The following is a 20,295-nucleotide window of genomic DNA, read 5'->3' on the forward strand; positions in this document are numbered from 1 at the left end:
ATCAGTTCTTCTCTTTCTAACTCTTCAATGAGAAAAACAAAAGTATCTGAGGCCCTCCTCCTTCTTTCCCTGGTTATTGACTTATGTGTTCAAAGAAAACGAATTAATGTTTAGGAAACTGAGGACGGTAGGGGAATTCCTTGGAATGCCCCTTTCTATATGATTATTGTGCCACTCAGATGAAAGATTTAGGCCGCAAGTCATTAAGCAAATTTATGGAGCCATAAAGGCTAACTTTAAATGTTATACAGGTGTAGCAGTCTTGGAGGTTTATAAGTGACTTCCATATCACAAGCACTCTATTCCTAATGTCTGAAGGACTAAAGAAAACTAGACACCCAGCCCCCCTTTTCTCTTTCTCACACATACAATCAATTTTTTTTTGCCTTATTTCCTTATCTATTACATAATAGCAATGATAAATTCTAATGCCCACCAATACTCCTCAATATACTTTTACTGATATTGTCTATACTTAACCATGAAGCATGGGATTAAACCTTTATTTCTTGAATCCTCGGTTTTCTCATCTGTAAAATGAGAATAGCAGGATTGGAATAGTTGAGCTTTAAGATCTCTTCCATCTGTGACAACTTAAGATCATGATATATTTAATGACCAAATGAAGGAGACAGTAAATCCTCTCAACCTACAAAAAGATTATTAGTCCTACTTAACAGATAAGGAAATATCACCATATTTCCTCCTAATGGAACAAGCAGTGGAGTTGGGATCTCCAGCATCTGGTCAAGTTCCCAGCTCCACTATTTACTAGGAAGATATTTAATAAGTCACTTCCACTTTTGGAATATCAGTTTCTCCAGTGTAAAATGGGGGAGCTGCACTAGATGAACCTTCCATCTCCAAATGTTATGACCCTATAAACTGGACTCAGAGGAGATTAAGTGACTAGGCCAGCAGCACAGTTATTGCTCACTCATGCCCCAAGGATCTGTTACAATACATGACTAACACATCAGTCACCCTCCCAAAATGAGATTTCATTATTGAGTTTCTAAAACATGGTATATGTTTGTGAAACAAAATGGGAATTTTCTTACAATCTTTCCAAATTCATCCTACTATTTCTACCTTATTTTTTTTTTAATATATATTTTTTTATTATAGCTTTTTATTTACAAGTTATATGCATAGGTAATTTTACAGCAATGACAATTGCCAAAACTTTTGTTCCAATTTTCTTTCTCCTTCCCCCCATCCCCTCCCCCAGATGGCAGGTTGGCCAATACATGTTAAATGTTCTACCTGATTTTTAAGGTTCAGGTGGACCTATCTGAATCAGAACTCCATATAGATCTTAAATCTGATGGCTAAGTCTGTAGGTAGATAATAGGACAAAAGCAGGCATTTCTGAGATGATGAATTCTCCAAAGGCCGTATTCATTAACTTATTTTATAGCCCACAACACAGTGTCAGAGGTCTCCACTTATCAAAAATCATTTAATGATTGCTCTTGATGTTGATGACCATCAAATGATTACCCATATCCATTATTGCTTGCTCTAGTTGGAGTCAAATAGAAGGCTACTGATTAACCAGAAATGTTAATGCTCCAGCATTAGGCATTTCATTTTGAGTAGTGTTAGATGAAAGAGAATTGAACCAAATTGTTTCTTTTGTATTACATTCATGTTTAGAAAGACCTTTTAATTCATGTGGATACTTTCTCCAAAAAGGTGGTTACAAGTCTTCCATATTCATGAATTTCCATTGCCAAAAATGGGCTGTAAGACTATGTACTTTTTTAGGCTGGTCCTCGGAGAAGAGATATATAGTCCATTACTTTGACAGTTTGGGAAGCCTTTCCAATATGAAAGCCTAGTACATGTCACCTTCAGGTCACAATCAGGCATTTGCTGACCCTGTTGTCCTTTGCCCTGGCAAGACCACATGTGGAATATTGTCTTAAGTTCTGGGCACAATATTTTAGGGGAGACATTGAAGAGGGTCTAGGTCAGAGAAGGGACTAAAGATTATGTCATTTGAAGATTTATTCAAAGAAGCAAAAATGTTTAGCTAAGGGAAACACACACACACACACACACAACATTGTAACTATGTAACATCTATTTCACTATACTCTCAAATAGGCACTAAAGATACTGTACTGCATCTGTAAGAGTCAAATAGAATTTTGAATTAAAAGGTAATCTGAGGTGGTATTTTGTAATTATAACTTGATTTATTAGATAAAACTTACTGTTTTAAAGATGGATATTGACATGCTTAACAGTAGTGCAATGTTTTTGGACTGAAATGTTTTTGGACTGAAAAATCATAGAGATTGCAAGTTATTTTTTAGTAAGGTCAAGTCTAGGAAATCTGCCAAATCAGTATTCCATGAACGTGACCTTAATAGTAAAGAATAGTACCTAGGACCTGATATACACATCTCCCAAGGAAGAGGAAAATTTAGTTGGTAAAAGAAAGACCCAACCATAACTGACTCTGTGATATCTAAACAAAACAAAGGAGTTGCACTAAAGATGAAGATTTTAAAGACAGAAGCTTTCAGGAAATATTTTGAAGGAAGGAACTATGGACAAAGCTATTCTACCTGGAATGATAGTACCACAAGGAAATGGAGGCCAACAACAATAAAGAGCAGGAAGTATAGGACTAGCTGTTTAGGACTTTGAGTGGAAGTATAGACTGGAACAACTTGAGAAAAATTTCTGAAAGAAGAGAAGCAGTGAGAGAATTTAAAGAAACAACATGGGTAAGAAGTCTTGAAAGAGCTGTTAGAACAAGCTATGGATGCAAGAGCATTACTCTCTAATGGAAGAATGAGATCAAAGCAAAAAGAGTTTTGAAGTCATTTAGACTAAGGAATAAGAGTTAGAAAAGACCCAGGAAAAGAAAAAGAGAGTAGAGAAGGAAAAGACTTTCAAACTCATGGATTATGTTAGAGCAGAAGTATCAAATACACACTGGAACCACATTAAAATATAATTGGGAAATGTTTAACAAAATAAATAAAAAATACAACAGAACATAGATAGTTAATTTATGTTTTTTCTAAATCGATATGTGACCCCAAGGATCTTTAGCAAGTTTAACAAAACTGTTTCTATTTGAGTTTGACACCACTGTGCTAGAGAACCAATTCCCAATGTATCATTTGATCACAACACTTTTGAGGCTGCCACGTTTGTACCCAGTTTCTGCTCATCTTGTATCAACAACCAAATGAAGTGGAAGATAGATTGCCCCAACTGTTAACAGGATATTATATCTAAGATCAAGTGCTCCCTTGGCCTGAACAACTATCTCAACAAAATGATTGGGAAACTAAGTTCAGAAATAAAGACTGACATGTTGTTTTCATTAAAGAAAGAAAAGTCAAGACCCTTCTCTGAATACCAAGTTCTGGGTAACATATGTGACTGAGGTATAAAGAAACTTCAAAATAAATTTGGAAAGATATAGTGCAGGAATTGACCTGGTTTAGTATGTGGTAGCTGTAGTCCTTTGGGAATGAAACCTAGTTAAATTACACTGGATTTTTCCCAACTTGGCAAACTTCTGCCTTCCTGATTAGGTTTAGTACTACGTTGTTTAGTATAGTAGTATCCCAAATTAGGTGTCATTTCTTCTTTTCACTTTAGCCATTATGTTTTCATCATATATTGAATGGAGTGGGAATCAGTGCCCTCCACCAAAACACATACATAGTGACATTTTTTAAGAAGCTAAAAATTGAAGAAACTGAATGGTGAAACATCTTACTGAGGAGAAAGATTTGGTATTTCTCTTAGGTGGATTTAAAAGTCTTCTTTAAAATAAGATTTCTTTTTCTAGAAATAAAATGTATCAGTTGTCCAGCTGGTGTTTGTTTTTGGCTTTCTCTCCTTTTTAGCTCTGAGAAAATTTCACAAAACAAACCCTAGCATCTCACACTGATTGCAGTAGAGAAGCAACCGAATTCAAGAGCATATGATATACCATTAGTAAACATCAATCAGGAAGGCCAAGGCTAGTCTCACTGCCTCAGAGCCTCACAGTAGATGTGCTATGCTAAAACCTCACCCTTGATGACTTCCTTTGTGCTTTGAGGAAGAGGGCTGCCTAATACCTTAGATAGAATAGCATCCTAGGATAGACACTCATCAGAGTATAGTCACACAGCTAGCTGAACTTCTAGTTCTTCTGAACTTCTAGATCTTCAAGTTTAGACTTACAATAAGAATGATGATTGACCCATTCCATTTATTTAGATCAAGTATAAGAATAGTTAAGGAGCTATGGGAGAGCCAAGACTATTCAACCAGAAATCTATAAGGTTCCTTTTTTTTTTTTTTGGAGGCAATTGGGGTTGAATGACTTGCCCAGGGTCACATAGCTAGGAAATACTAAGTGCCTGAGACCAGGGCTGGTGCTCTATCCATTGAGCCACCTATCTGCCCTATTCAACCAGAAATCATACTAATTTACACTGTTCCAGGGAACACTGAACAAGTTGTTACTCAAATGACTAGACATAGTTCCCATTAATGCATTATATGTCCAATGTGTACTTTTTAGTTTGTAAATACACTGTTGTACATGTATTTTTATTTTCTTTCTTTCTTTCTTTTTTTTTTTTTTTTTTTTTTGCAATTGTTAGTGTTTTTTTTGATTAAGTTTTCTAAGACAAGTCATCACAGCTTAGCTCCTAATACTTGTCATTTTAGAGGTCAAGAAAGGTATTAGCATGAACTAGTTGGATTGGATAACCTATAAGTATCATTCAGCTTTAAGTGAACGATCCTCTAAACCCTGGCTTCTTGGAGGTCTATGTGTGAAATGTTTTATTGATAGTGTATCTATTAGTTGGAGTGTTGCTAAATTGTATTTCCAAAGAAGAACCTCATTCCTACAAATAGTCAGGTATCCAAATGAGAAATCCATGAAGTCAGATACTTTCCCTTAAAAGAGCACCATGTGGGTCTTAAAATTTTATGATTCCAGAATCATTTAATTTCAGTGTTTTCCCAAACATTTGGGAAGAAGGCTTCAAACTTGTTGCACCATATTATGATAGAAAATCAAATTAGACTAATTGGATGGCAAATCAAATAAATAGAAGGTTGATATCTTACCCTTGTCCATATTCATCAATAGAATTTGCTACTTTTGATTCATTCATGCAGCCCTAATATATATATCCTCCTTTACTTCATAACTCACTGACAGGATTTTTCACTACCTATAGCAGTTTGGAGATTTCTGTGTATGGTCACTTTTTTTTTTTTAAGAGCAATTATTTTATTTTTTTAAATAGCTTTTTATTTACAAGTTATATGTATGGGTAATTTTACAGCATTGACAATTGCCAAACCTTTTGTTCCAATTTTTCCCCTCCTTTCCCCCACCCCCTCCCCTAGATGGCAGGATGACCAGTAGATGTTAAATATATTAAAGTATAAATTAGTGTGTATGGTCACTCTTGAAGATAACTTCTAAAAAGATAAAAAGAGACACTCCCAACAAAAGTCTCTCTGGAGACCCCACTATTTATATTTTTCCATCAAGGAAAGTATTCTTTTATATCTACTTTTTGCTTATCTCTAAGGCAGCCCCCTGAAATACAAACATTCCCTAAAATCTCCTGGTGTCTCCATTGTTTTAATAGTCTTTTTGTGAAATCTTATCAAAGATCTTTTGGGAAATCCAAGTATATTGCGTTTTCTTATTTCATTTGTCCATATTTACATCTCGGGAAGTCTATTCAGTACTGAGAAGCAATGTGGATATACATGGAAACAATGCAAACGTTCTTCGGTCATTTCAGTCATGTCTGATTCTGTAGCCCCATTTGGAGATTTTTGGGGAAAGATACTGGAGTTGTTTGCCATTTCCTTCTCCAGTCCATTTTATAGATGAGGAAACTGAGGCAAACAGGGTTAAGTGGTGTGTCCAGAATGACATAGCTAGTAAGTGTCTGAGGCCAGATTTGAACTCAGAAAGTTGAGTGTTCTTGATTCCCAGTGTAGTGCTCCATTCATTAACAGACAGAGAGAAGCAATGTGGAAAGTTTGTTTATTGAGTCACCACTTTTTCTACATGAATTATGGAATTTCATTTCCATAGCTAACTTGCCCAACCAGTCACATAGCTAATCAGTAACTGAACCAAAACTAGAATTGAATTGAATTGAATTCAGGCTATATTTTAAAACACGATGGGAGAACAACAGCTCCAACATTTGTGGTGGTGACTAGACCCCTATAATTTGGACTTTATCGATCCTTTAGAAATGACATGGAGTCCAAGCTCATACCAGTGAGCCAAATATTGAATGGGGATGATCTATACCACTCCAAATATACCATGAAAAGTCCAGAGCTCTAAATAGAAAGAGGTCATAGGAAAATTACAGCCCTAAGGTCTTCTTAAAGTGTTTATTATATTTCAAATGTTTCTTATGCAAGAAATGAGTTATAGGAGGTGGTTGGCACTAGACTTAGTGATAGCTTTAGCTATACTACAGCTTGGAACTCCTAAGTTCAAGCAATCCATCAGCTTCAGACTAATTACCAGTACAAGCTCTATACAAGCTCTACAAAGATATAACTATGCCTGGGCAGACCATAACTGTTAATACTCTTGACTCTACCATGAGCTTGTAGGCATCCTAAGTATGAAATGCCCGAGAAAAGGAAAAGACTTGTATTCTAACCCTGTTTCTACCACTAACATTCTTTTGTTAAGCAAGTTGCTTTTCTTCTTTGTGCCTGTTTGGGAACTGGTTAGGGTAGGAAATGAGGGGAGATAGTTTCAGAAGAAATAGACTTACCACTCAACACTGAAATCAAGAAAAAGATTGTACAATACTCGCCAAAGATGACAGCCAAAAGCAAAAGAAGGGCAATGAGGGAAAGCTATTAGGACTGCTATTTATATGCCTAAAATAGGACATGGATATATAGGGAAGAGACTATGTTACTAGAACTTTGAGCATGGTGGTCTTCAGTATACAATAGGAGGAAGAAGTCCATGATGATCCTTCAAAAGGCTGCCTTTTTGTCTTGAAGCATCATTAAACCAAGTTGTTATCAACCTAGATAGAATTCTTAGATTCACAGTCATTCCTTGCATTAAGGCAGCTTGGAAGATATAGGTGAAGGTTGGGGAGTTTTGTTAGGTAGGGGATGGGATCTTAAATGTTTTTCTCTGTTTCAGTTATCTTGATTAGGGATGTGTTAATTAATGAATGCACTTGGGAGATGAAAGTTTCTAAATGAGAGAGGAAAGGAAGGGAGAGAAAGATGGAGGGAAGGAGGGAGGGGAGAGAGGAAGAAGAAAGAAAAAAAAGAAGAGGGAGGAGGAGGAGACTCATGGTGGTAGAAATAGTGGTCTTGGTCTTGGAGGTTCAAAGTCTTTCTGACTATCACGCAGCATTTTTAGTTTTTTATCCAATGAAATTGTATGTGTATTTACATATGTAATGTAATTTGCCAAACTTAAAGTTCTATCCAAGTGTTAACTATTATTATTATGATTATTATCATCTTACAAAAAGGGAATTTAATACCCAATCTACTTAGGAACTTAGGATACTTAGGAACTAATAGATTGGTAAGTAAAAAATTCTTTAGAAATGGAAGTTTATCATTGCTTGGATCTCTAATGGGTCCAACTCTCTCAAAGTCATTTTAGTGGCTTTAAGATAGTAAAGTTTGGTGGTAGTGATATTGATAGTGGTGTTTAGTTCAGTCAACAAACATATATTAAGCACCTATGATCCAAAGCTCAGGATGAAAATACAAGAGTGAGACAGATCCTATCCATAACAAGCTTATATATCATGTAATTTTCCCATTACAATCACATGTACTTTTCTGATGTTGATGAGGTTAGGCACAAGCCCTCAAGAATGGGTCAGAATTGAATCACGGATGTCTAGATTTGTTAGTCTTTAAGGTGGGGCAGTAGTAGTTGTGGGAGAATGGAAATGGAATAATCAAGCTAGCAGTTATATAGGAAGAGACGTGTGTAGTCCAAGGAACACTAGGAGTCTTAAAGCCAGAGACCAATTTTTTTTTACTAATCCTTTTTCCTTAAATCTGAAATGTAATTCCTGGAGAAAACAGGGTAGGGAAAGCAAAGAGTATAAGTATTTAGAGTACTTCTTTAGTACCTCTACTGTGCCAGACACTGTGTCAAGAACTTTTATAAATATTATCTCATTTAATTCTCATACTCTACAAAGTAGGTGCTATTATCTCCATTTTTACAGTTGAAAAACCTGAGCCAAAAAGGCATTAAATGACTTACCCATTCACATAGCTAACAGACTGGATCTGAATTCAGATCTTCCTGACTCCACGTCCAGTGTTTTTTCCTGCTGTGCCACCAACTTACCTCGGTGTTAGGTAAAAGGAAAAGTACCCTGGGAGGCAGAAGTGCCTTCAACCACATCCTAGCTCTGTCACTTACAAGCCATGTATAGTTTTAGAACTGAAAGTCACTTTGAAGAGATATGGTCTTAGGGTGAAAGTAACGCCTTAAATTCTACAAATACTAAGTAGAAGAGCAAAGATTCAAACCCAGTTCTTGAAGGTATTTTGAAATGTAGAGGCTTTTGTGAAAGTAACCAACTGGCTCATGAATTTAAGCCCCTTTATTTCAGACATTTTAATTAAACGAGGGAAAATATAGACATAATTTAAGTTAGGAATAAGGGCTAAGGGGGGAAAACAGTTCAGGGCATCTGGATTTCAATCCCCTATGCTTGATGTGACCATCTTGAGACTACAGCAACAGCAGCACAAAACAGACCAATGATGGGCTCCTCTGAGGGAGCTCCTCTTGGGACTTGACACAACCAGGTTATACCAAATTCCTCTCATTTCCCTTGCATTCTCTATGAAATGCCTATGTTCCATTAATGCAGGTGAGAGACAAAAGTGTCACAGGCAGGGTGGGGTTCACTGAAGAATGTCTGATTGATTTCTCATCTCAGCAGGAAGATAAGCAGGGATTGACTAGTAAGGTCCAGTGGAGTACAGCATTTCACACGTAATTTCTTTCTTTCTTTTTTTTTTTAATAGCCTTTTATTTACAGGATATATGCATGGGTAACTTTACAGCATTAACAATTGCCAAACCTCTTGTTCCAATTTTTCACCTCTTACCCCCCCACCCCCTCCCCCAGATGGCAGGATGACCAGTAGATGTTAAGTACATTAAAATATAAATTAGATACACAATAAGTATACATGACTAAAACGCTATTTTGCTGTACAAAAAGAATCAGACTCTGAAATATTGTACAATTAACTTGTGAAGGAAATCAAAAATGCAGGTGGGCAAAAATATAGGGATTGGGAATTCAATGTAATGTTTTTTAGTCATTACCCAGAGTTCTTTCTCTGGGCGTAGCTGGTTCAGTTCATTACTGCTCCATTGGAAATGATTTGGTTGATCTCGTTGCTGAGGATGGCCTGGTCCATCAGAACTGGTCATCATATAGTATTGTTGTTGAAGTATATAATGATCTCCTGGTCCTGCTCATTTCACTCAGCATCAGTTCGTCACACGTAATTTCTAGCATGAACTATTTCAGATACAGAATGTTAGAGAAGAGAGGTAGGATGGGGGTACCAGGAAGCAGGAGAGAAGCTGTCACAAATAAGGCTTACATAGGTCTCAAACTCTACCACCCCCTAAAAAAAACAATAAGTTTGGGAGGATTGTTCATAGGAGAATGGACATTTAATCTCTCCATTTTAGGGATGAGAAAAACTGTTTTTAGAGAGGGAGAATGACTTGCTAATAAAGAGCAGAGCTGGAATGCAAAATTACATCTTCTGATTTCAAATCCAGTTTTTTTTTCCACTGCTTTTAGTGACCATGGATCTTACTGGATTTTCTCTAAGTCTCAGTTTCTTCATTTGTAAAAACAAGGTTGGATAAGATGATTTTGAAGGGACTTTTCAACTCTGATATACTGTATGTTATTCAGGTGTGATTCTAGCAATGTTGTCACAGACATATGACTTGATTCTAAGCTTTTAAGAGACTGTGGGTGGCAGTCAGAGTGACACAGCTGCTTCTGAACTTAGGCCAATGATTTTTGTGCCAGCTGTGCCTGAAACTCGCAATGAGACATTAAATCTATGTCTTAAACTCCTTTCTTGCTCCTCAGTTCCCTTATTTATAAAATGAGTTGAGTAAAATTGATGTTGGTTTTCAAATGGAAAATGCTGTAGTATTTAAGTAAGAGAATTATTCTGGCAACTTCCAATAACCCTTAATCCTTCAGCACCTCCCCAATAAAAAGGTTGAAAATGTCATCCTTAAGCAGCTGAAATTTATATAGTGGACATCACATCCGACTTTGCCAAGAACATTTAAATTGACTATTAAATGTGTATAATAATAATAATAATGTACATTTACTTATTGCTTTAAAGTTAGCCAAGTCCTTTATAAACATTATCTCATTTGAATCATGTAACAACCCTCCAACAGAGGTATTGTAAATATCAGCCCTATTTTACAGATGAGTATACTGAGACTTGGAAAGCTTAAGTCAATGGTAGAATTAGGATTCAAATCCTGTTGCCTTAAAAGTCCAATGTACTTTCCATGACATCATGATGTCTCACACATGGATCAAATAACTCATGTTTCATTAGGGATTTCAGACAAATTTGGTGTTCTCTCCTCAAAATTTTGCATCAAGTTAACATTTGCCCACAATCATTCCTTTGTATATCCATCTACTGCCAACATAGTATTCTGCACAAAGCAAACACTTTATCAGTATTCACTGAATGAATGATCAGGATGTATTCCACCTAATGTCTAACTCCACTCCTTTTCTTGTCCCAGCAGGTCCCCCTATGGCAGCTGCAGTGGTTTCACATTTTCATGACTGTCCAGATTCCCACAGTCAGTTCTGCTTTCATGGGACCTGCAGGTTTTTGGTGGAAGAGGAGAAACCAGCGTGTAAGTAAGTATCTCCTGGTCTGTGGACTTTTGAAATCCCAGATGTAGGTGTGGTTCTATACCTGATAGATCATTTCCCACAAAAGGAAGTTATGAAGGTCTGTAACAGCTGGTAGTGGAGAAGAAAGATCAATCATTGAAGCACTCTACTGAAAACATGAGGAAATGGGTTGCTCTCTTCAAAGTGCTTACTGTCTTATTGGGGAAATAATTACATGTATGTGTAAAAAAACCATCTTTCCCTCTCCTATCCCTTTTCTTTCTCCCTTCCCTTCTTTCTGCTTTATGTACATTCTTTCATCTAACCTTTCTTCTTTTTTCTTTCCTTTTGCTTGCTTCCTTCCTTCCTTCTGTTCTCCTTTCTCCCTCCACTTCTTTCTTTGTCTATTCTCTCCCTCATTTCTCTCTTCTGTCCCTTCTGTCCCTTGTGTTTTTCCTTTTACCTTTCTCTTTACCTCTCCTTCTTCCTTCTGTCCCTCTTCTTCTCTCTTTCTTTTTTTCCCTTTTTCTCTCCCTGTCCTTCCCTGCAATTTTGTAGCCCAGTTCACATAGAAAAGGGGCCAATAACTCAAGGAAAAAAGATTGCTTTGAATCATATGGTGACTTAACTTTAAGCTGTAATACTGTTTTGTTGGTTTCTTATTAATTTTGTCAAATATTTCCCACTTACATTTTATTCTAATTCAGGCTGCACTTGGGAGTGCTATGGGTTGCATTTATATTACAACTCCTCATGTCTTTTTTGAGGGGAGGAGGTACTAAGGCATTTGGTGTAAGTGACTAGCCCAGGATCATACAGCTAGTAAATAGTGTCTGAAGTCCAATTTGAACTTAGTTTCTCCTGATTTCAGGGCCAGTGCACTATCTACTGTGCTATGTAGCTGGCCCTTTCTATGTCTTATTAAATGACTGATTAATTGTTGTTGTTGTGTTGGGGATTTTGTTTTTAATACATCACCTTTCATATTCTATTTGCATTGGATCATAGACTCAAGCCAGAAGGGAATACAAAAAAGGTGTAGTCTACAGCCTTCACCTTCCAAATTAGGATTTGCTCAGAGTCACTCAGGGAGCAAGGAACAAAGATGGGAAGCGAATGTTGATTATTTGATCAGAATCAGCTGGACCTCTCTGTAACCACAGTGCCATACTGCTTCCAAATGTTAACTAGTCCATATTCAAGTTGTCTCAACTTTAGGGGGCCTGTTAAGTTGAGAATTCATGTTCATCTCCATGCTCCTAGGCACAGTATTTGAGAAGAATGTTACAATGGATATCAAGGTCATCCTTAATTCAACCAAGATTTATTAAGTTGGTGTTGGAGATCCCAAAATAATTTGTATAGATAATAATAAAATAGAATATAATCCCAAAGCCTTGAAAAAGTAGCCTGATTGGAAAGGAGTTGTAGACAGGAACACTAGTTTTGAGTCTTCCTAGGCAAGTAATTTCCTCTCTCAGATAAACTATGAAGCCCTATTCAGACCTCACTTTCTGTGATTTGGAAGCTAGTCTGGTAGGCTAAGAATTAAATGATAATTTCAGTTTTATTGCTATTTGAATTGAGGCTTTCTCCTTTGCAGAGCTTTTGATAAAGTACAACATAGCCCAACCACCTCCTTCTCTCTTAGAAATTATGCAAGACTTAGTCAATATTTGCACAGCACTGTGACATCCTCAGAAGAAAGATTCTGCATAATTTTTAAAAATAGCATTCTTATTAATTATCAATATTGGCATTACTAAAATACCAATTAAGTCACTCATTAACTGATGCCCTGAGAGCTGGACAGGATTGTGTTCACTGAATCTATGATGAATGGTGGTAAATAGACATTTACACTGTGACCAGGAAGGAAATTTTTTGTCTTTCATTCTCAAATTTGTAGAGAGCTTCACTGTATGACTATGAGATAGACAAGAGACAGTTTTTATTTCCATGGACTACAGAAGAGAACTGGTTGGCAAGAAAGGATGGTTTTGGTCTAAATGGGGAATGGGAAACTTTCTGAATAGTAAGCAATAGATATATGCTGAAAACAATACTGATTATAGATCATAATTAGGCTTTATAACAGCCAGACTTGGCTGGTAGTAGAGTCCAGCCTGTATCTGGGAAACAAGATAGGAGGTCATATGAATAGTTGTATAGCTGAGCGACAGAACATTGAAACAGCTAGTTGTAGCCATAGGGAGTAATTCTTCTAGGATTGTGGTCCTAGAAATGTAAGCTTTATGAAAACAATATTATTCAGAACCAAATTTTCCATAGGTACAGTGCTATAATTGGAGATTAAGCAGAACCAAATTTTCCATAGGTACAGTGCTATAATTGAAGATTAAGTTTCAGGAGAAAGCCAAAATGGCTTTTGACACCAGAAAATGCAAGAGGGAAGGGAGGAGTTAAAATTGACTTGGGAATATACAGATACTTTTTAAAAAGATACCCAATGATAATATTTACTGTGGACAATTTAAATCTAAGATTAGTCCTCTGTCTCTCCTTACCTCCACTTTTGTATCTCCCTCCTAATTTCTATATGTATTAGAAACGTAAATTTGAAAAATATCTATTTCAGGACAGTATCAACGTAAATAAATTTGTGGGAAACAAGATTAGAAATGGTCATACTTTAGTATTTTGCCTTAAAAGCAATGATATCAATAAGTGGGAAATGAGAGTGGAATATTTCTATACCAAGGATATACCCAAGTTCCTTAGTTTTATTTGTACCCCCAAACTACCCATATAAAATCTACTTTTGGGGATAAAAACAAACAAAAAAAGATAACCAAAAGTTGATCTCAGCTATCAGTGACATAGTATGAGATTTCATACTTACTCAAAATATTTCCAGGTATTTGAGCATCCCAGAATCTACTTCACACTAAAAAGTATGAGACCAACTTACCAAAAAGCCAAGAAAAATACTCCCACTAAGTTACCTCATTTCATTTCTGTGAATCTTGGAAAACTTTTTCTAAGTGGGTAAGATTTTTTTTTGGTGGGGGGGGGGTGTTGTTTTATTTTTTAGTTGGATGGGAAATCTCTTTCCTGAGTATATTTAAGTCAAGGTCAGATCACTTTGGGAAATGTCAAGAAAGGGACCTTCCTGAGGCTTTTTGAATGATTTAAGTCTGATAAATGATTGTGGGAGCCCAAAAATGGGAACAAAGAAACAGATACCTATTCATTTTACTTGTGGCAAATATTTGTTAAGCAACTACTAGTGTATGGTCTATGCTAGAGTTTCAGGATAAAAAGATAAAACCAGGCAGTCTCTGACCTCAAGGAGCTTTCAGTCTAGTTGAGGGAAACAAGTAAGGTAAGACAATACTGATCCTAACTATTTAAATTAGAATAAAATACATATCTGACAATCCTGCTTTTCCTCTAAATGTTATTATTTATGTTGAGGAACTAAGATGATCAGAACCTTTCCCTAGAAGCCAGTATCCAGGAGAATGTCTCTCTCTCTCTCTCTCTCTCTCTCTCTCTGTCTCTCTCTGTCTCTCTCTGTCTCCCCCTTCTTTTTTTTCCTTTCTGGCTGACCCTGAACTGTCACCCTCTCAGGTCCCATGAGTCTTGACCATCTTGTTCCTCTCTCAAGATATAAGGCTGCCTTCAGTAATGCATCTTCTTGTCTGGGGACCTACCCTCAGGCTGTTAACACTCATAACTAATAATAAATTCAGGGCTAGCTTTCCTCAGTTCCTCTTCTTACCTTTCCACTGTGTACCTTCTTATTAACAAACTCTTATTCCTCCTAGATTTATTTATCCTCCCTCCTAGAAGGAGGATGCCTTCTTATGTCTTCCATCTTTGGATGAAATCTACTTACTGGAATTTTATGTTTTTACTGAACCACAGCATGTAGCATCATCACTGCTTGAAACACAGGCCTACCAGGCATAAATGGAGAATTACTTTTTACTTCATACTCCTTTTAGATTCTCCTTCTCAGCAAATACTTCTCTAAAGTTCATTTTTTCCTGTCCACTTCTTTGTAGCTGTCACCTAGAGCACTAAAAGAGGTCATTCTCTTTTCATTTCCACCAAGTCCTTATGTAAATAAGTCTTTTCCACTTCAGCTCCTGCCCACTTCAGACATCCTGACTTTATTGCTACCCAATCATTACTGCCAGTCTACTTCAACCAAACATAAGAATCATCATTTCTTTCTCCACCCCTTTTTGCTGCTAATCATCCCAATCCCTTGAGTACTGACTCTTGCAAGTGCCAGAATTCCTAATTAAGGCTCTGGAAAAGCACTGTCATCCTCCTGTCCCCCAAGGTCACAAAATACTTCTTGACTTGTCTGTTTCCCTCACTCCTCTCATGTAAGCAGTTGCCTGTTCTTATCTAATTTGCCCCACAATGTTTTTCACCTCTTTTCTCTTCATTCTACTCATGTGGCCAACAACCTAGTCCAAAACTTTATCACCTCTGGCCTGAACCATTGCAGTAACCTCCTAATTGGTCTCCTTGCTTCTAATCTCTCCCCTTTCTGAGCCATGGTCTGTACATCTGCTGAAATCATCTTAAAGCACAAATCTGAAAAATCCTTAGTGACTCTTTACCAACTCCGTGATAAAGAAAACACAAACTTCTCAACCAGGCATTTAAAGCCCTCCAGAATCTGACTCCAACCTCTTGGGATTATGCCAAATGAATTCAGACTTTGTATAACAGTTGGAGGGAACCTCCAAAGTCCCTTTCAGTTATTAACTTATTTTTGCTTATTTATGTTCATGCTCGAAAATATAAACTTTTCTGAGGACAGATGGTTTTTTTGTTAAATTTTTTCCTTTATATCTATCTCTGCACTTTAAATTGAGCTTTGCCCATATTCAGCGCTCAGTAAACATCAGCTATTTGGGATTAAGAATAACATTATAGGAGAGACTAAAATTATTATGGAGAAATAACAGAGAACTCAGAATGCTGTATAATCTAAAGCCATGAACCTCAAAGGAGAAGCTGTCAGTCCTGTTGGGAGGACAAAGATATAGATGTGGCAATAAGGAACAAAGAGATTATTGCCTATGTATTGGAGAAGGGCTGACTTTTGAAAGAGGCCAAGTTGCAAAGGGTACCTTGAATTATATATACTTCATTTGCCTTTCTATGGTCCTGGCAACTCTGGTGGGATTTAGCTATATCCTAGATTTATATAGGCTCAGGAGTCTGTCACATTATAAAAATTATTATAATAAGGGTAATAGCTTATTCTAGTTCCATATAGGCTTTTAAGATTATAAAATACACATAGCAACTCTTTAAAGTAGTAGAAATACTATTTTTATACACACACACACACACACATTTTACAATGAAAACGGATGTCACATGACTTTCCTAGGACCACCACTTGATTCAGATCTTCTGATTCCAAGACCAGTATTATTTTACAATATAATGACTCAATTGTAGGGACTTAGGCAGTAGCCACTGACAAATCTTTTTACTCCTTTGATACTTTGGATCCTCTTTCAAATCATATCCTCTACCTATACATGTCTTTTCCCTCCCCCAAAAGACTCTATCCTGAATACTCTTCCAAGTTGCCTCTATACTATATTGGATGATCTCATCAATGCCATGTATTCAATTACCATCTCTACGCTGATGATTTTCAAATCTATCTATCCTGTCCCAATCTCTCTGCTGATCTCTAGTCTTGAATTTCCAATTGCTTTCAGTCATCTCAAACTGGATGTTGAATAGATTAAATTTAATATGTCCTAAGCCAAACTCATTTTTTCCTCTAAACCCTTCCAGCTTCCTAACTTTCCCTTACTATAGAAAGAAACACCATCTTTCTAGTCTCTTAGGTTTGAAACTCAGGAGTCACCCTGAAGCCCTCACTATCTTTTCTCCACACGTGGCGGGGGGGAATCTTCCCCCCAACTATATCCAATTTATTGCCAAGGCCTGTCAGTCTCACCTTAGCAACAAATACTCTACATGCCTCCTTCCCTCCTCCAACATTGCCTCCATGATGAAGTTCTCATCACCTCACTCCAGTATTATTACAGGAGGATCTGCTTGCTTCAAGTCTCTCCCTTCCCCAATCCATACTCCATTCAATCATCAAAGTGACCTTCCTAGAGTGTAGATCTGACTTTGTCACTGACTCAGTCTAATCTGGTGATTCCCTATTGCCTCCAGGATCAAATACAAAGATCCTCCTTTCCAGTCTTACCACCATATACCCTTATGCTCAGTAACCTGGTCTGTGGCTTTTTGCCAAACAAATCCCCATGTCTCTGTGCTCTCCCTCTTTTACATGTATTGACCTTTCTGGCTTCTAGGTCCCAACTAATATCCCAGCTTCTACAGGAAGCCTTTCTCAATAAGTTTTTATTCTAGCCTTCCTTCTTATAAATTATGACCTATTTATCCTATATATTCTTGCTTTTACCTAATTGTTCACTTGTTGTTTTCCCCATTAGATTTTGAAGTCTTTGAAGGCAAGGACTGTCTCTTGCCTTTTTCTATCCCCAGCATTTAGCACAGTTACCTGGCATGTAGTAAGTGCTTAATAAATGTTTATTGATGGTTTGCTATATCAGTATCACACTCAAGATCCCTTCCAGCCCTGACATCCAATGAGTCAGTCTTCGCATCTCCGCATTCTAGAGAGTAGGGTAAGAGCAGAAATTTCCTAAACAAGATCTAGTCCTGATGGAAAACCTACCCACAGATTGAGTTCTAAGATTCCTGTGATAGAGCTCTTTCTCTCTAGCCCAACAATAGTCACTTTGTTGATTGGGAATTGGGCTACTGGGTTTTTGGTTCTGGTTCCCCAATAGGACTCTGTACATTGAGAAGATTTAGAAAGCTGAGAAGCTCCACCTGGGTTTTCTGACCAAACACCCTGAATTGTACAGCTGGTGTTGGCAGTTTGTCTGAGAGCCTGGAGAGGTTCTGCTTACTTCATAGATATTTTAATTCTTCTTTTTTAGAAATGGAAATACACCCAGCCACAATATTTGCCCCTGGTAAAACACCAAAGCATCCTTGTGGTCTTTCAATTTAATCGTCTACTGCTGGGGGGAAAGAATAGGAAGAAGGTGGAGACAGGGGGAGGGGAGGACCTGGGGGAAAGCATACACCTGGCTGGAATGCTTGAATGCTTCCCCTTTCATCCAGTTACACTAGGCTCTTTATGTGGATCAGTTAATTCTCATTAACCTTCCCTTGATGGAAATCAGGTGAGTCTCATTTTTACAAATGAGTAAACAAAACTGCCGAAGAAACTGCGAGTTTGTTCCACCTTGCTGTAGGTCTATGATGAAATGGAAGGAACATTCAATTTTGGGTCCAAAGAATCTGAGCTTGTATTCTGGTATTTGTTATTAAATAAGTCCATTTTAATTCATCTAATACTTAACAAGTAACTATCACCACCCCTACTCTCTATCCCTCTGGGGATCATACTGTGTGCTAGGAATAATAAAGACAGTTCTGAAACAAATGGCGCTTGCCCTAAAGGAGCTTATATTCCACCTTCTCTATTTACTATAAGTGGGAACTTGGGATGTAGACTCATTATCATTTTTCTTGTGAAAATAAGGAATTAGGCTGGAAGGTCTTTAAACTTTCAGTACTAATCCTAATGATCCTCAGAGTCCAGGACTTCTGCTAATAACCCAGGCTTTGACTTCAGGAAGTTTTGCTTCTTAGGAGAATTTACTCCTTCTGCCTTCCATTCTCAAAAACTTGTTTAACTTATTTTGTTACATAATGTGGAGGCAGGTTGTTATTTAGTAGTTTCCAATTCTTGGGAACCCTGTGTGGAATTTACCAAGAAAAAGTGATGGAGTGTTTTGCCATTTCCCTTTCCAGTTCATTTTACAGATGAAGAAACTGAGACTAATCGGAGTTAAATCACTTGGATAGAATCACACAGCTAATAGTGTCTAAAACTGGATTTTAACTCAGTAATATGTCTTCCTGATTTCAAGCCCAGTGCTCTATTGTACCTAACTGGTTTATGTATCACCTAACTGATTAATAAATGCTTATTCTCTCTCCATCCAGCTGCCAAACTCATCTTCCAGATATGAATGTCATACTCTCCCACTACCTCTTCCCCTCTCTGGTCTCAGTGATTGATTCATTGTTCATAAAAGATGATCAAAGTATATCTTGAGATCTGAAGTGTTTTCTCAGTTTTGAAATTTAGATCCAAATAAACACAAGTTGTTTTGTCTATTCATGAACCAATTCCCACTTTAACACAGGCTATGATGTTAAAGGTTTGAATCTTACCAGTTTCCTTAGGCGTCTACATGTTCCATAGCCCTCTGGACTTCCTGCAATCATCTCTTTCCATAGGAAAATTGGTTCCTCAAATATATAAATGACCCAAGGGCCTTCGTGGGATACTCAGAAATCTTGTTTTTCCAGGCTGGAGGTTGAATCAGAATTCTTCCTTGCTTAAAGGTTTCATTCATGACACCTCAGCGTCTCACCTACTTCCTTAAAAGTTTTAAAATTTAAAATAAGAAAGTAAGGGAGTTATCTTTATGTATAGAAGTAGTTAATAACAAGTAACAGTCATTTTTAAGGAAAATACCATAAATTGCCATAAATAAGGAAAATACAAAGTTAAATAATATTCTGTTAAAAAAAAAAAAAGAACATTGAGTGAAAAGTATGAATGTATCTAATAGAATAGTTGGCATATCATAAATATAATTGACAGTATTCACTTCTTAGCCAAATTGTGATTCCCGCCCCCCCCCAATTTTGAAAGAAAAATCTCCTAGTAATAGCTACGTACAGAATTGTATATGTAAACATATGTAGTGCCTGGGTTTTTATGTATTTGTGTATCTTGAAGGACTTCTGGACAGAAATAAAAACTGTCTGGATGAAAATATCCAGGATGAGAGGTTTTTGTTTGGATGTAATATCTACATCAGAAAGTGCATAAGACCAAAATGGCTTCCTTCTGACAAGGAAGATTTCCTCTACAAAAGAGGGAAAAACCCAGCTGATCTGTGGGGTTAGGGGTTTCCCCACAGTCATTTTTTATCTTTGGCACTTGGCACAAAGCTGATTTTGATACTGTTAGAGGAGGTGGGTTAGACTTTCATACCCATGAAACTGCTGCTGCTTCTGCCACTTAAATTATCACTGCATAGGAATTTTTAAATCTAGGGTTGAATACTAAATTGAATATTAAGTATTAAATTGAATTTTGATATTGAATATTAAAATTGAGAGTGGACCTTAAAGACTAACTGACCTCCCATATTTTACAAGGGAGAAAACTGAGGTTCAGAAATTCAAGGATCAGAAATTTGAAAGGGAGATAGTCCCT

At 37.0% G+C, this 20,295-nt stretch overlaps 1 protein-coding gene across 2 annotated transcripts in view; it reads left to right on the plus strand.

Annotated features, from left to right (window-relative positions):
• TGFA (transforming growth factor alpha) overlaps positions 1-20,295 on the plus strand; it is a 111,334-nt gene that overhangs the window by 80,406 nt on the left and 10,633 nt on the right. Inside the window, exon 3 of one of the 2 annotated variants that reach the window (XM_023494689.2) lies at positions 10,844-10,964. In XM_023494689.2, coding sequence (XP_023350457.1) covers positions 10,844-10,964 — 121 coding nt within the window. The remainder of the gene's footprint in view (positions 1-10,843; positions 10,965-20,295) is intronic. The other variant, XM_031950633.1, reaches the window with a different exon arrangement.

The sequence above is a fragment of the Sarcophilus harrisii genome, chromosome 2, assembly GCF_902635505.1.
Source record: "Sarcophilus harrisii chromosome 2, mSarHar1.11, whole genome shotgun sequence".
NCBI lineage: Eukaryota > Metazoa > Chordata > Mammalia > Dasyuromorphia > Dasyuridae > Sarcophilus > Sarcophilus harrisii.